This window comes from Podarcis melisellensis, assembly GCF_964234715.1.
Source record: "Podarcis melisellensis genome assembly, chromosome: 15".
NCBI classification, from domain to species: domain Eukaryota; kingdom Metazoa; phylum Chordata; class Lepidosauria; order Squamata; family Lacertidae; genus Podarcis; species Podarcis melisellensis.
In genome coordinates this window covers 11677746-11695206 of record NC_138532.1, presented here as the reverse complement: position 1 = coordinate 11695206, position 17461 = coordinate 11677746, and the positions used below count along the sequence as shown (strand labels likewise).

Below are 17461 nucleotides of genomic sequence, written 5' to 3'. Positions count from 1 at the left end.
AGGGGGCGCGTCGCAAACCATGACGTCGGAGCCGCTTCTGTTTCCGGATTGGTTGCCTGTAAAAGGTGCAGGCGGGGCCAGAACTCTGCCGGGGCGGAAGCGGCGTTTTTAAAAAAGGACGGTTTGGGAGGGGAAGAAGAAGGCACGGAGCTCTGGCAGCCCGCTTCCGGTTGGGGAAGAGTTTCGCTCGGGGCCGGCCGGAAGGAGAGGCGAGGCCTGAAGCGGTTGCCATGGCGACAGCCGCCACCCGTCGCGGCGGGCGTCCGTGAGGGCAGGTACGCGGGTGGGGACGGAGGGAGTTGCTATGGCAACGGCGGAGGCAGTTTTCCGGGATGCTGTGGGGAGAAGCGGAGGGGCGCAAAACGTCCCGCAAGGAGCCTCGGTCCCCGGAGGAAGTTCTGGTAACGCGATTTCCTTGGAGATGGGAAGAGCTTAAAACTACTTTTCTTCTTTCTTTCTTTAAAAAAGAAAATTTAAAGCAGTTTTGTATATAAAGATGCTGAAAGCATAGGCTTAACCCTGGTAGATATAAGGACCCTGTTTTAGTTCCGTTCTGTGGAAAAGCTCCTAGCGTTGAAGAAGCCTCCGCCAGAGGAAGCAGGAGTAAGCTAAGGTGCCTTTTCCCCTCCCATTTTCGTCTTTTCGCTTTTGTGATCTAGCTGGTTGGCAACCCCTAGCAGCAGATCAGCCTTACCTCTAAAGGTTGCCTGTCATCATGAAAAACTCTTAGGAACTTTTTGCGGGAGAAGAAATCAACTCCTTTTTTTTTTTTAGTTTTGATATTTTACAGACGGAGGAAGCCAAACATGTAAAAAGCAGGGTTCTATATAAGAGGGTTTAAGCATAAGTGTGCACGAATTAAGGTTATTAAAAGCAATAGGGGTTTTTGTTTAAGGTAGCAAAATTACCTTGTCTCTTCGGGAGAGTTGTCCACTTCTTGTGCTTGCTCCTATAAGCTCTTCCTTTAACAGCAGTTTGATCTTCAGTAAGGATCAGGTGATCTCAACCCCACACTGCTTAGTGATTGTAGTTAACTTGTTTATAAACTTATACATTGTTCATAAACAATTGCATATAAATTGCTTAAATCAAAATCTGGAGAAGCTTCACCAGTTGATTTTTTGAAGATCAAAACTCTGTTAAAGAAACACAAGCTGGGCTAGGCTGGGGTTGTTGTTTTTCATCCCAGTTTGTGACCCCAGTTGAGGGATGAAGAATGCATGACCTTCTAGACCGTTTTAGGTATGTCCAATATAGGCATGACTGCACACTCACGCATTGCTCCAAAGATGGAAGTGACCTGAAAACGTCACAAAAGGGGCAGGGCAGGGATGGAACGGGGTGTTTGCAGGCTTTTTTCAATGGGTGTCCCGGGATGTGACCCCCCTCCCATGCAAATGGGGAGTTGCATATATAAAACTGCCATGGTCTCTGGGTTTGGTGGTAGTTGAAAGTCCAACAACATATGGAGGGCCACAGGTCTATCTCCCCTGCCCTATTTGAACATCTTAAGTTTGACTTGGTAGTGGTGTGTTAGTGCAACTAAAAGCTGATCTTGAGCCCAATCTTGTATTTCAAAAGAGACTCCTTCCAGACATCCCTGATCTGAAGTTACTCTGTTGCTGAGATGCTACCTTCCAAGAAGCAGCAGCAGCAGCAGCATCCCTGGAGATCTACTGAGGAAAAAGTGAGGCCTCAGTCAGCAGCAGTGAACTGGAACGTGTTAGCAGAGAGGACGCAGCGTGTGGTAGCTGTTGGGGCTTGGGTGGAGAGTGCCCAAGATGATGCAGAGCAGGAAGAGAACACAGTTTTTGTAAGTACTAAGAAAGGAAACCCCATATGCTACAGTATTTTTGAACTTTCCAAAGCATCATTTTCTGAAATACGATATTTTCTACTGAGCAGGATCTGTGGCCATCTAGCCCAATGCTATCTTCTCCAGCTGGCAAACTCTCTAGAGCTGCTGCTGTGGGGGTGTTGAATGAGGAACTACAGACTGTCAGGATTGTATTTGCTATCTGAGAATGTTAACAAAGCCTCATATTTGTAATATAATTTGTAATGTCTGTGTTTGTTTGTTTTTTAAAAAACTTTTCTTGAAATTTAGGTTATATAATTATGTTACAAACCCAGCTTCTATTCTTGCATAACTTGTTGGTGATATGCCATTCCCTTTCTGAATAACTTTCTTAAACAAGAGGCAAGCATATTTGAGTCTCGGGTGATCTTGGTCTCCCTTTAAATACGCACACGCACAAACAAACACACAAATCCTACTGTCTGCCAGTGGCCTGGTTTACATGTAATGCTAAGCCAAACCATTGCTTAGTATGAACAAGCAAGAGCAAAAATTGTGACTTCTTCACTCTTTCCCTGGCCATGCTACCTGCAGCTAAGCCATAGATTGCCTTAGCATTAAGATGGGATCTGGGCCAGTATATTAAAAGTTCCAAGCAAGACTGAATACTTGGTATCTAGTAACATTTAAGGAATACCTAATCTGTGCAAGGTGATGCTAAGACTGCATATTTTGTTAAAACCGTAAGAAGTGCATTGTGGGATCAGACCAATTTCTATCTAGTTCAGCATTATTTGCAAGAATCCCACCAACTACTGTAGATGCTCTACGCAAAATTGGCTAGTGGTTCATGGATGAACTTTAGTTTACCTTCCACCCACTCTTGGTTTCAACAATATTCAATCTCCTTTAGGCTGCAGCAGCTCAAATTGAAGAAGCATACAAAGAACAAAGAAAAGAAAAAGAGAGGCTTCTGAAACGCTTTCAAGAGGAGGTGAAGCACAGGGTGAACCAGCACATCAAGATGAGGAGAAAACACCAGCTTCAGAAGTCCTATGAAGCAGTAAGACAGTGTCTCCTTATATCGGTTTCTTTTGTTAACTACACATGTAGGCTCTTTCCTTGCAAGTAACATTGTTTTATAAGTAGAAGCCCATGTGCAATGGAAAAGAGTATGAATTTGGTTTTAGGATTTGTGGTGATAACTTGCATCATGATGTTCCAAGCTGTGGCATTCCATTAATCTAAGACCCATAGCCCCTGACATCAGGGGAGTGCAACCTTTTTTACTGTCAAGGGCCACGCTCCCTCAGGTGTCATCTATCGAGGGCTGTATGGCATTGCTGATGAGAGGACCCAGAGACAAAAATGTTCTGGATTAAATAATCCAGAATAAAGACTACCCTGAATGGAATCATTCATAAATGAGCACAAAGAGGATTTTTATAAAAGTACAGCAAACTAATGGAGCTACTGTCAGGAAAGCAAGTAGAAGTAATATTTCTGGCTTCCAGACAATTTTTTTTTCTCCATCAAGCCATGTAGTCAGTACAAAGTTAAATATAAATAACTTATAGAAAATAAATAAAATAAAGTGCTGCCCTTCCAAATTGTTCCAAAACAACACAGGAAGAGGTGGAAAACATTTTTAAAGGTTGAGAAAAATAAGGAGCAAACAGGAAGGGATTTTTATGGCATGAAATAATGGGACAGCTTCAGGGGGTATTGGAGACCACATAAAAAGAGTTTGGGGGCACAGGTTGCCCCTGTGCAGACCTGCTCAGATTCAGCTTTTTTTGGCCTCATTTGCCTTCAGACCACACCTTGGAACATCTCTCAAGTATGCTCACTTCTGGTTTTACTTTATCACCAGATAGGAAAATAACAAGTTGATATCAGTCTAAGAATCACTAGAATTCACTGTAAATAAAAAAAATAAAGAGGTATGACCTCAGTTTTATCACTTCAAACCCTTTAAATGACTACCATTCCTCATAACAGCAGTGAGCTAGGATGTGTCTACCGTCTTCTTATTATTCTGTTGTTCTTTACCTTTTTCTTCTGCAGGCTCTTAAAGAAAGCTCTGTTGTGATAGGATTTTCAGATTCCGCATTACAATTGACCCCCAAGAAAAGCACGTGTCTGTACAGACATAACACCGATTCTGCTATCTGTAGTACTGGTAATAAATTCAACTCTATGCAGAGGCCTGATTACGAGGCGGACCTGGAAGAAAAGGTCCTAAATGTTCAGTTTTCAGAGCATGCTAAAACTGTGAGTGTTTTCTCTCTGTAGCAACCGTTCGCTTTGTTGAGTTTTGTGGGCATTTTAACCTTAAGTCCCATTGGTATATGATGCCTCTGATCTTAAGTATCCAATAAATAGTCAGCAAATGTATTTTACTGATGCAAAACTAATATATACACAACTTTTATTTGCACCTGGATAATGATGATGATGATGATAATAATAATAATAATAAATTATTAATTAATTAATTATATGATTTATACAATGCCCCTCTGGCTGGATTTCCCCAGCCACTCTGGGCGGCTTACAACATATCTAAAAACATAATAAAAACAGCAGTCCTTTAAAATATCATGTTTGTTCTAATTTTTGCCCAGAATGTGAGATATATGCAGAAATACTTGTATTGCTCAGGGAAGACAATTCATACTTGCTACAGACACATGAAGTACAGGATCTTGGCTTTTGTGGCTACAGGCTACATGACTGAAAACATTCAAAATGAAATGAAAGTTCTGGTAGAGATAACCCTAAGCAGAGATTCACATGTGTACGTACTGTGCTACTTACTCACCCACTGATGAGCACATTTACATGAGTCAATACATATTGTGTAGCACTGATAATGCACCATGAGAAGAAAGCCTTATCAGTGATTTCATAGCATGTTATTGGGGTTCTGCAGTTCATTGCAAGACAAAGATCCATTAGGGAGTAGAACATGGGGTCCTTGGTTGCGGACTTTAACACTTGTAGCATGCTGCTCAGAGAGGCCTGCTTGAGTCTGTTCCAGAATTATTTTAACGCTTTGTCCCCCAGACACCATTTTTTACACAGACCTTCCAAGCTGCACAGCAAGCTCAAATCTGCAGGTACATATTTTCCATCTAGCTCTTCTTGACTTAACAAAACAAAATACTAAATCTTCATTAGGCTGTTGAAAAAACAAAAAGCACTTCCAAAAATCAATACTTTCTATTATTAGGCCATCCGTTTTTGAATAAGATAAAAATAAAAGAGCAGTCTAGTACCATCCTGCTTATAATTCTTGATTATGTGAGTAGTATTTTTAACAACAACAACAACAACAATATTTATTATTTATACCCCGCCCATCTGGGCAGCTTCCAACTGAATATTAAAAACAATACAGCATCAGACATTAAAAACTTCCCTAAACAGGGCCGCCTTCAGTTGTCTTTTAAAAGTAAAATAATTGCTTATTGCCTTGATGTCTGATGGGAGGGCGTTCCACAGGGGAGGTGCTACTACTGGGAAGACCCTCTGCCTGGTTCCCTGGAACCTCACTTTTTGCAGTGAGGGAACCGGCACAAGGCCTCAGCGCTGGACCTCAGTGTCTGGGCTGGATGATGGGGGGTGGAGACGCTCCTTCAGGTATACGGGACCAAGGCCGTTTAGGGCTTTAAAGGTCAGCACCAACACTTTGAATTGTGCTTGGAAGCGTACTGGGAGCCAATGAAGATCTTTCAGAACCGGTGTTATGTGGTCCTGGCGGCCACTCCCAGTCACCAGTCTAGCTGCTGTGTTCTGAATTAATTGCAGTTTCCGAGTCACCTTCAAAGGTAGCCCCATGTAGAGCTCATTGCAGTAGTCCAAGTGGGAGATAACTAGAGCATGCACCACTCTGGCGAGACAGTCTGTGGGCAGGTAGGGTCTCAGCCTGCATACCAGATGGAGCTGCTAGACAGCTGCCCTGGACACAGAATTAACTTGCGCCTATTTTCTGTTTCATAGGTAAGAAAAACTGTGCAACAGGTCCGTCGCAGGCTGGCTTCCCGGAAATCTGTGTCGGAAAGTGATCCTACTCCAGAACTTCCAGGAGGTGCTTGGGAGAGCCGTCTGAGCGTACAGGTGACAACTAGAGAAAATACTCTCTACTTTGGTACATTTTGCAATATCGTCTTTACCTACTTGGCTAGCTGTGAAGCATGATTGAGGCCGCAGTTCTTTATACAATTGCCTGGGAGTAATTGTAAATAGACAAGTATAGGTAATCTCTGAGTTTCAACTTTTATTTTGAGTTCCTGCTCTATGCTTCTGGGTTCTCTGCCATGTTAATCTTTTCCAGTGCCCTCAGACATACCAACAGAGGAAGCTGATTTTGTGATAAATGAAGAATGAGTTGGATTCGACCACTTCTGAATCTTTAGCATAACTATGCATTAAGATCATAGGGCCAGTATTTCTAAAGCCTTATGTAGCTTTCCTAATACTAATAAACTTTCTGTTTAAAAACATAATTGTTCATAATCTCAAAGTAATACCAGCCCAGAGGACAAGGAGTGCAGGTTTTCATTCAAACCAAGAGATGTATTTAAAGTTTGCTATTGGGTGACTTGAGCTAGGTGAGTTCACACAGTCCACTTAATGTGATACCAAATGTGTGTTTAGCCTTATCTCCTATTAAGTAATTACCTGAAGTGATGAGAACATGATCTTATGATAGCTTATCTAGCTGTTTACAACATTAAGCAATCAGGTGAAAGTTGTAGCTCTTATGTGGGCAACTTGCCCTGCAAAAGTGATGTTTTGCCATTTTGTGAAAATGTTTGTGTGGCAGTGGCATGACCCAACTTAGGCAATGCCAAATTCCTATGAATCAGAAGGGAAATTCATCTGTGATTTAAGGCACAGCATAGGCGAAAAAGGTGAACTAAACCCTTCTTCCAAGCATATTTTTTACTAGCAAGGAGGTTTTTTAATGGCAGATTTCTCCTGTAGCATTATTTCCCCTTCAGAGTTCAGCTGGGGTGGGGGGACTTTGTTCTCTTAAGACTGTTTTGCGGGGGGGGGGGGGTGCGTTGGAGGCGGGGCAAATGATTTACGTGTCCCTGACACATGGATCTGCCAATATCCCGGTCCAGTTCACATACCACATTAAACAAAACAAGCCAGTCTGGCTTGTTGGGTCATCTGAATTGGAATTAGTGGTTGATTTCCTTGGACTCTGGCTTGCTTTGTCTGTGGCACAGCAGGAGCAGGGGAGAGTACTGTAGGAACGTTTTGAGCATGCTGCTCGCTCACTACACTATGGTTTAATGTGACATGTGAACCAAGCTGCTGTGTCTCAAGACTGGGGCAGGATTTCTGAAGAGTAAACCATCTCCCCTGTTTGGTTTGTGTATTTATTTTGAATATTACATGTACCAATTTTCAAATAAAAACTCTCTTAAGTAGCTAACGCAGTGCAAAATGACTTACACGTTTCAGTAAAACCATTCAGTTTCGGCAGGCTCATGTAACAGGCTTTTGAAATAAGGTCTTCAACATTGTTTAGAAGCCAGCGTCTCCCAAGACAATTCCAGGCAATGCAGAAGAGGGTGACAGAGGCGAGTTTCTTCTTGTGGGACACCACGACCTTCCAGCTGAACTTCAAGGGCAGGAACAAGGACAGCGGAACAAAGACTCATACTATACAGTGCAGTTTCAGAAAGTAAGATTTCTCCAATGCCGATCTTGCAGCTGATGTTAGCTGTACTAGTTGTGTGTTCAGAAGAGACACTTGCTTTAGGAGAATATCGCCCTTGCTGTTCTCCTATTTCCTTGTGTGAGAGGCTGTGACATTGAAGGAGAGGAAGACAATTGAACTCGTTCTCATGGCATGCATGAGACTTCCTATGTCTTCCTAGCTGCTTGCTTTCCTATAGTTTGCTAAACTAATTTTGAACCGCTCTTTATCACAGGGATGAGGAACCTGCGGCCATCCTGGTGTAGATTGATTCCAGCTCCCATCAGCCCCAGCCAGCATGGCTCATAGAAAGGGATGCTGGGGTTGGAGTCCAACATCTGGAGGACACAAGTTTCTCACCCCTGCTTTATAGGAGAGTGTAACAATAAAAACCCTGGAATATTGGGTTGGGTATATGCTGTGGGATGTATTATTACTAGAGCAGTCAACTACAACATTTTCTTGCTGCCTAGAATAGACACACAGGGGAATGTGGCTCCAGACAGGACATCCTGTCCTACCTGCTCTGGAGCTTCTTCCCCCTGTGTGACCCAGGTAGATAGGCGTGACCCTAGCTGACCAGATAAAAGGGTTGGCCATGCAACCATCTCTCTTTTGGACTCTTATTCTCTCACTCATGGACTCTCAGCCAGCGCATGGCTCAACCTTCACATAGGATGGAGCCCACAAGCCAAAAGTCTGAGATGTAGCTCAGACTTCTTTTTACTGTAACCACAAGAAAAAGCCTGTCTTCAGATTACTACTGTGAACTACTGGTAAATGTAAGAAAAACTTTATGCTTATTTTTAAATAAGACTGTGTTGTATTATTATTTTAAGAGGGAAATAAAGGGGAAACTTACCAGGAACAATCCAGACTGGACAAGCCAGACTGAATTGCTTAATTAAAGGATTCTAACGAATCATCAACTTGCTTCCAAGAAGTTGCAAAGGGAATATGCTCTGCTGCTTACTCAATAGCATGAGTGAGGAGGGATAATATCAAAACAATATATTTTCTCCCACCTTCCTTAACATTCCCACATATACTCGATACATTGCAATGGTTCTTTAAACATTTGCAGTCTAGTAAACTATGTTTATTATATTAATGCCCCATTCTTTTATGGGTTGCTCATAAAATGGACCAATAAGATTCATGCCTTCTTCCAGACTACTTATTGGACTCAAATAAACCTAAAATATTGCACCAGAAATTTAGAATGTTACATCAAACATGGGATATGTTTCCCCCCAAAGCTGAACAGTTTAAAGTCCCATTGACATCCAGGAGAAAATTAAGCAGATGCATGAATCTTTCCAGTGAACACCAGTGAAACAAAAAAACTGCTTTGCTGTGGCTGGATCGTGTCCATTGCTGGGTTTTATATCAATATCTATATAAATGCAAAGTCTAAAAGAGGAGAAGGGCTATATGTTAAAGCTTCAGAGGAAGCCTTTTATGTATTTTAATATTTTGTTGGTATAAACAATTTATTTATTGTGTGTCAAAAGGTGAGAAGTTAGCTACTTTCTCTGATTTCCTTGTAGGTTAATAATGAGATACTGAAAAGTACCTATCCCACAGCTGGCAATGAACCTCGAGATGCCAGGATACTCTGGTCTGGAACAGAGAAAGAAGAATCAAAGAAGCAGGTATATAGTCTTGTATTCACCTTGCAAATGAATTTTCATGAGGAAACAATGCAAGGCTGTGGTGACAGCAGTTGTGATCCTCTGCCTCTCTGCTTACGTTTTAAGGGATATGGGACATTTTAATGCTGAGAGTCAATTGCGTGCGTGTGCACACACACTCATGCCATCATTATAAAAATATGACTGCCACTGGTTATAGCTGGGCAGAGAAATCCAGTTCCCCAATTTACTGTACTGGGAGGAGATGAAGGTATCTATCTGCTTGCTTGCTTTGGCAGGGGAGTTCTATTGATGACAGGGGAGAATCCCATTGCCCCCGCCCCAAAGGCAGAAGCTTGTTGCTGCGGTAGCAAGCAGAAACCACTGAAATGGGATGTTTTGGGGGAGTTGAGGGAGCAGATCTGGACCAACACATGTTTTGTTGGATTCAGAAATGTTCCAGCTGCTCTCAGATGATGGTAGACAGCCCAATCTGTGCCTCTTTGCTGCACCAGCCTGGGAACTGTCTTAGCAAAGAGACATCACCCCCCTTCCTTTCCTCTCCCTCCCCCAGCCTTCCTATCGGTGGGCTTTGGGTGGTGATATGACTATGCTGCTTCATTAAGCCCTGCTGTCACATCCTAAATTATTGGGACTTAGGCCTAGGATGGTGCTAAAGAGCTGTAAGTAGGGGGAAAGGGAGAGGCAAGGACAGTTCACACTTCTGCTATTTTCTAGCAGCTGCTTCGTGGACAAATGGTAAAATTTCCTAGCTGGATTCACTATAATAAATCTCTAGTGCTGCCAGAATTCAAATGTGGAGTTGCTTAAGTGCTGCCTCCTGTACTTAACGTACCAAAACCTTTTAAAAGGCAGTTTTGGTACTACGTCTTTTATAAAACATCTCCAGAGCAGTCAATATAAATAAATAGAGACGCATTTCTGGTTTGGGACTTCAAGTGAGATATGAGCAACTGGCAGAGTGTGTGTTCTTTAAAACCCAAGGGTAAAACTGAGAATAAACCAGGCATTAGAACGTTACACTTTCATAAATGGGGAGTCACAGCAAAATACGGAGTTGTGATTTAAATGCTGGCCAGCAGAGGGAAACCTGGTTCAGGAGGTCTTTGTGTCTTGTAACTGAACCACTTCAATAAATTGTAATACCATGACTGTAGTTGCAGAATGCTGCCACTTTATTGAGCTCTGTAAATCCACTTGTGGGGACACGCACCAAAAAAAACTTATTAAAAAAATAAGAGTATGTGTTATGATAGATCTTGTACAGGAAGAGGCCTGGCAGCTGCTTCTATAGATTGGCATTTTGCACTTTTAAGATCCTGGTGTATTCGCAACATGTGCTCCTAAATTCTAGATTATTTAATACAGAAAAAGTGAATCCCTGCTTTCTGGAATCTCGGTTTTGTTTGTTAAAGTAATGATAAAGTACCCGGTGCTTCCATGTCACTGCAAAAATGAAGGAACAAACACAGTTCCCGCTAGCAGATGGGCAATCTAGTAGATGTGACTCGAAAGCACAAAGAGAAAGGGAGGACATTGTGAAAATAAGTGCATTAAAAAGAATGAATTCTTCACTGATGTAAACGTTCTGTGAGTAGACGGAATAGCTACTGACAGAGAGAATTCAGGCAGAGAGGGAGCTAAATGGCAGTGAGGCCAAACCTCTCTCTTGGTTGCAGGCAGGTGGAATGGTTCCTAATAGTTCTCTGTATGGCACCTGGAGCATGGTAAGTGTGCCGTGTCCACTACTGCTCTGAAATGCGTCTTTTTTCTGTAGCGCCAAGGCCAGTACCTGAGATACAGGCGTCTCTTCATGGATATTGAAAGAGAACAAGTAAAGGAGCAGCAAAGGCAGAAGGAATGGCAGAGAAAAATGGAGAAGTACGTGTTCCACACATGACCATCTTTTTGATCTCAGTTTATTAGGGCCATATCATGGCAGCCATGAAGTCACTGGAAACCATAAACCTATTTTTGCTGTTAAGATAAAAAGGGTGAAAGTGCCAAAAGATCAAATAATTTTTATAATTAATTAGAGCCTCTTCAAATGCATCCAGGTGGATTCCTTCAGTCTCCTCATAGTATAGAGATCACGCAAGGAAAATGCACCTTGAGGCAGCTGTGTTTTCGATAACACGTGAAGAATCTTGTATTTCCATGACAGATTTATGTTTATTTGTTTCAGTTTGCTAACTGGGTGGGGAGGAGTTAGTTATCTTGTTTATAATTATTTCGGATAAGCTTGGCCTGCCGTTACTCCCATGGCTTTTATAGATGAAAATTTTACTATGATGCAGTAAAGTTCATTCAAATATTGAATATTAAGGAAATTGCTGCAGTGGGGAGAGAAGTGTCAAATGAGATTATTTTCCTTCAGCAGCATGACATTGTTAAGTAAATATTTTTACTTTATTGTGCCTATCTTCTCTATTTGAATAGCTTTGATTTAGCAAGTTGGCAGCACAGGGACCCTGCTCATTCAGACAAAGGTCCATATAGTTCAGCCTGCTGTTTTCAATCCCCATCCAGGTGTCTCTGGGAAGTCCACAAGCAGGGCATTAGGCCTCACCCACTTGTCCCCAGCATACTGCTTCTGAATATGGAAGTTCCATTTAGCACTTATGGATAATAACTGCTTTGATGGAGCTTTTAAAGCCGTTTATAATTTAAAGTGAATAAAGAAGTAGCAGCTCCTATGCAGAACACCCTCCTATGGGAGATTACATTGGCTCCCTGTTTGCAAGTACAGTGGTACCTCGGGTTAAGTACTTAATTCGTTCTAGAGGTCCGTTCTTAACCTGAAACTGTTCTTAACCTGAAGCACCACTTTAGCTAATGGGGCTTCCTGCTGCTGCTGCGCCGCTGGAGCACAATTTCTGTTCTCATCCTGAAGCAAAGTTCTTAACCTGAAGCAATATTTCTGGGTTAGCGGAGTCTGTAACCTGAAGCGTATGTAACCTGAAGTGTATGTAACCTGAGGTACCACTGTAATCCAGCTTGCTTGGAAATGTTTGTTTTTCAGTCACCTTTTGGGGTTTTTTGGCATAGGTTTTTTGAGGGTTATTTGACACTGGTGATTTATTGAAGATATGCATAATATAAATGTTATTTATGAATTAAACAAATAATTAGTTCAAAAATCGACTTGTGCAGGCTTATTAATATCACTTGCTTATTGCTCTTTCTCAGGATTCAGAAACATCACAGTCAACCTTAAACCAGTCCTGTAAGGTTAGACCAGAATTTCCCAAACTTAGGTCTCTAGCTGTTTTTGGACTACAACTCACATCATCCATAGCTGGCAGGACCAGTGGCCAGGGATGATGGGAATTGTCATCTAAAAACAGCTAGAGACCCAAGTTTGGGAAACCCTGGGTTAGACCAATAGTCTTCCTATTTTGCAGATTTTAGGTGCTCTGTGTGTGTCTTTCCTAAGACCGCCTAGTGAGTTCATGGCTAAGTTTTGAAGCAAGGACTTGGTCACTCCTGGATGCTACCGTACATGGTCCATGTTTTTGTTCTGGAGTACACCTGGTAGAGCTTGAATGTAGACAGGCAAAGTAAGAAGATGGTAGTAACGTGTAATGTGTCATGCAGCTCACAGTACAGAAACACATTAGGGACAGTTAATTTTGTTAGAGTTTACCAAGCCTGGACCATGCTGGAGCCAAAGGAAAGTCCGATTGAATTTTAACCAGTGTTTACCATCTTATAATTATTCCACACAGGAATGTAACAGCAGAACTGAGAATGTTGTTCTAATTCTGGCATACCCAAACTCGGCCCTCCAGATGTTTTTTGGGACTACAACTCCCATCATCCTTAGCTATCAGGACCAGTGGTCAGGGATGATGGGAATTGTAGTCCCAAAAACATCTGGAGGGCCGAGTTTGGGGGTGCCTGTTCTAATTCTTATGCCTGCGCTATATAGCGTATGATCTTGTGAAAGAATAAATAAAATTACACTTCTTGCTCGTAGAATAAAGAAGGAAAAGGAGCTTCGACGCCATGCAGAGGAACAGAGGATGCAGGAGAGACAGAGAATACAAGAGAGGCACTATGACAATGAACCGAGGATACAGGAGACATACCAGGCAGGGGAACTGAAGATACAAGAGGGGGCCTCCCAAGGAGATGTTAATGCCAAAGGGAAAGCTTATGAAAAACTGGAACATCTTAAGCTAGGGGATATGCTGGAGAAGAAAAAGGTAGCAGAAAGGCAACAGAGAAATAAAGAATATTCAAGGTGAGCTGAAATATTCAAGGGGGGCTCTGTTTCTCTTCTTAAAACCCCATATGCAGCAACTGAGAGCACATTCTACAGACCAAATTCCCATCTAGTTCTGCATCTCTTTCCCCACAATGGCAAACCAGTACACTGTGCTGACAAGAACCCTTCCCTCCCTTGTTTGTCCCCAGCAGCTATATTCAGAGGGAGGACATATTGACAAGGACCACCACCAGCAAAGATAGCTGAACTCCAGTAGACCCCAGGTGTTCCTGAGAGCTAGGTACTATGTGGTCAGTCACACTGCAACATCAGCCAACATCCCTGCAAGTCATCAGAGCAATTGCAGCAGCTCATGGCTGCAGCCAATCGCAGCCAACCACCAAAGTTAGTGGTGGTTACAGGGTCATGTGGCCATGTGAGTCATTGCAGTGCTCAAGGAGGTGCCTGGTCCCCATATTCATTTGGGCAACTTAATTGCAAGGCCTAATAATTGGCCAGTCCATAAGGGATTCATATGCCACCAATCACCAACACACATACAGAACACCCATTAGGAAGGTTAGGCTGCCCTCATCCCTGAATACCCTTAGGCAGGCAGTGAAAGCATTTTTATTACAGTTCTTCATTAAAAATTGAGTGTTTTGACTCTGCTCTTTTTCTTTAATGCATCAATCCTATTATTGTTTAAACTGGCTTTGCTTTGTGTTGGTAAACCATTTTGGGGGCCCTTTTCAGGGCCGAAAGTCTGTTTTTAATAGACGAAAGGAAGGGTGTTTTTGTGTGCATTTTGTTTCAGATATGTAGAAGCATTACGAGCCCAGATGCGAGAGAAGATCAAAATGTATAATATCAGCTTGCCTCTGCTGTGCTTCTGTGGGACAGATTTCTGGGACTCTCATCCTGATAGCTGCGCCAACAATTGTGTGTTCTACAAAAATCACAAAGGTACAAGGTTTTCTGACATTCTTTATCACTGGCATCTGTTGTTCCTCCCGGCAGCTGTTTAGCATTCCTCATGTGGAAGAGGATACCAGCGTATTTTGAAACACCTAGTGCCTAGCATAGTAGGTTGCGGTCTCATGAAAGACAGAAATGGCGGTGGATTTTTAATCAGATACCAGCTGGAACTTATTCTGAAGGACTCTGCTTAAGCATCCATCCCATGGCATTTTCTTTTCAACTATCCTTTTCTCTTTGTAGTTTCCATATAGAGAATACTTTGGGGTATTCCATTAGCCCTGCTCAAGCTACAGAACATCTTAGTTCTGTGAGCAGAAGGGCTTTGAGGCTAGGCTGCAGCTGCTGGTAAGCAACTAATGTTGCCCCACATTGTTTTTACTAGTAAGCCTGTGGTTGGATATACAGTGGTACCTCGGTTTTCAAACATCTCCATTTACAAACGTTTTGGTTTTTGAACGCCGTAAACCCGGAAGTAAATGCTTCGGTTTTCAAACACTTTTCGGAAGTCGAACATGCCACACGGCTTCCATATTGAGTTTTCCGCAAATAAATGCTTTGGTTTTTGAATGTTTTGGAGCTCAAACAGTCTTCCGGAACGGATTACGTTAAAAAATCGAGGTACCACTGGACCGGATCCACAAATATGCATTCTAAGCCAAGACTCTTCTACCAAGGTTGCAATGTAGCAGCGCTTGCATATGCCTTTTAGCTTGTTCTGAAACTTTAAACTATTTCCCCAAGCTGTTGCCTTCCTAGCAACTGCATCTCTGAGCAGTCATGCTAAAAACTTGCCTGCTGCTCAGTGGCGCTGTGGCAGTTCCCATGGATCCTGTGAATGTTCTTCACGTTGGGAGGCACATCTTGGTCAAAAGCAAAGGGTTGTCGATCAATTCCTGATTCAGCAAGTAGCTGTAGAACAATACCAATGCTGAGTTAACTGTATCCAAGTTAACAACATTTACATAAGAGCAGCCCTGGAGAATTAGAGCAAAGATCCCTTTAGCATCCCCTTTAGCATCCAGTGCCTAACAGCTGCATATGTTTAACCACAAGCAGAATATGAAGGCCACAACACTTCTCCACAGTTGCCTGCTAGCGACTGGTATCTATCTAGTGGCATTTAGTATAGCCATTTTTTTCGGACCTACCCTCCATGAACTTACCTAAAGCCCTATATAAGCCAGTGGTCACATCTTGTGGCAATGAACTCCTCAAATCATGGATGGCATGAAAAAATATTTCTGTAGGTACTGAATCCGTGTCCTATATTGTGGGAGAGGGTGTAGAAATTATCTACCATCACACTACGTATTATTTTAGAAAACTCTTATTGGGCTTTCTCCATCACCTGCTCCCCACCTCTTTTTTCTTTTTCCCAAGTTTATACCAAAAGCTAATTTTCTTCCATTATTTTTCCAGCTTATGCTCAGGCTCTGCAATCTGTCATCTCATCTTGCAATGTTATTGATGGGGGTTCAAACACAAGACTTGCTGCTCATACATTTGCTACCGTACATGCTCGTGCTAAGAATTCCTGAAAGAGGACTTCGGAATTGGTTCTACCCAACGCCCTGACAGTTCAGTCAAGTTGTCTGCAAGTGGTGATTGGCATGCAAGTCTCACCGCCTCCTGGAGTGTGCCCCAGGTCATAATAAAAATAAATTGGAAAGGAGTTCTGCCCCAAGGTACTTCCTTTCCATTCTCATGCCAATACTGTGTGTTTATCTCGTCCTACAAGTTACTAATATGTCAAACACTAAAACCTCATGCATGGAACCTATAATGCGTGGAAAGAGGACTTGGATCAGCCAACCCAGACCTGCGTACTTCTGCATACAGGCATATGCAAGAGTAACTTATTGTACTCCATGGTTCAAGCTTTGCTTTTGATGCTGAGTGAGAGGCTCTAAGGAGCAGCTGTATCTATTTTCTGTCCATTTTACAAGGCTTGCCTCTTCTTTCTTGCTTTTTTCTTAAAAAAGAAAAACTCCAGGCTTTCAGAATGCATATTGTGAAACTGAAATATGCAGAAAGTTTCTAAGAGAGGGTGATCTTTCCAAAAGGATAGTTGGTGCTGATAGCGATGATGCTTAGCAATGTTTAGATCTGATGAATAAAGAATTTCTGCAAATGTGAATTTTGTGAAAGTATGTGATTCAACATGTTTCTGAAGGTGCTGTTATACCAGAATTTCTATTTGAGTTCATGATTTAGAAACTAAGAGGACAGGCAAGAGTCTTGAAATAGTACAACTTCCTTTCCCTTTTTGATAAGTTGAATCCCTGTTTTGGGCAGGAACACTTCTGGACACATTCTGCTTCTCAAACTGTTCTAAGAAGTGAAACTTTGAAGTCAAGCCTTTAATTGTTGTTTGCAAAAAAAAAATAATTGTTATGAGATGCCAGGTTGTTTTAATTCATTACCTTCCCAACTCTAAATATTAGCATTTGTAACAAGGAGCATTCTTTACCTTGCAGGATGATAGTACTCTGGTGTTGACCCATTCCAATAAAAATATTTCCATTTTTTCCCCTTGGTGTCTACTCTCGGCTGTCCCTTTCGGTCCCTTCTCTGCTGTGACACAACAACCACATATGCAGTGATATGTGAGGAGTACAGTGTGATTGACCTCTGCATGCAGAGTTGTTTTTTTTGGGGGGGGTTGTCATTTTCCCACAATATGTGAATGAATAAGAATAGGGGGTTTTTTCAGGTGCCATATCATTTGCTATTCTACTCCCAGAATTATAGTGTTTGTGTTTGGTGCCCCCTTGCAGAATGTCCAGTTTGGATTCCAGCCTTGTTCTATTCAGTGTGGTAGTTCAATGTCTCCCATAACTACTCTGGACACATCTACAATAGGTGTGTGATGATTGTCTTCATGGGCAAAAAAACTTATTTGTTGTCAGCTGGTTGCAGAAAGACAGGCATTAGATTTGGCCATGGATTATGCTTTACAGAAGTAATGTATTTTAGAAAGATGGGTTTGTTTATATTGTCACCTGTATTTTATATTGTTGTACTTATATTGTCATCTTGATCACAAATTTAAACTGCAATGCCACTTTTCTAAACTTAAACTGTGCCCTTGATGTGAG

General features: G+C 42.1%; 1 protein-coding gene across 3 annotated transcripts; it reads left to right on the top strand.

Annotated features, from left to right (window-relative positions):
- The first annotated feature begins 135 nt into the window (after window positions 1–135).
- CCDC15 (coiled-coil domain containing 15) lies at window positions 136–16500 on the top strand. Of its 3 annotated transcripts, XR_014163352.1 has the most exons (12): window positions 263–401; window positions 1582–1813; window positions 2712–2861; window positions 3866–4072; window positions 5804–5920; window positions 7347–7502; window positions 9068–9172; window positions 10950–11053; window positions 13152–13418; window positions 14200–14348; window positions 15783–16186; window positions 16394–16500. XR_014163352.1 is itself a non-coding variant. In XM_081890992.1 (11 exons), exons 2-11 carry the CDS (start codon window positions 1628–1630, stop codon window positions 15899–15901), a joined length of 1560 nt encoding a protein of 519 aa, XP_081747118.1. In that variant the 5' UTR covers window positions 136–275; window positions 1582–1627; the 3' UTR covers window positions 15902–16500. The 3 variants fall into 3 exon arrangements, 2 of the variants coding, with proteins under 2 accessions (XP_081747118.1, XP_081747117.1); XM_081890992.1 differs by having other exon boundaries at window positions 136–275; window positions 15783–16500; XM_081890991.1 differs by having other exon boundaries at window positions 15783–16500.
- The last annotated feature ends 961 nt before the right edge of the window (window positions 16501–17461 follow it).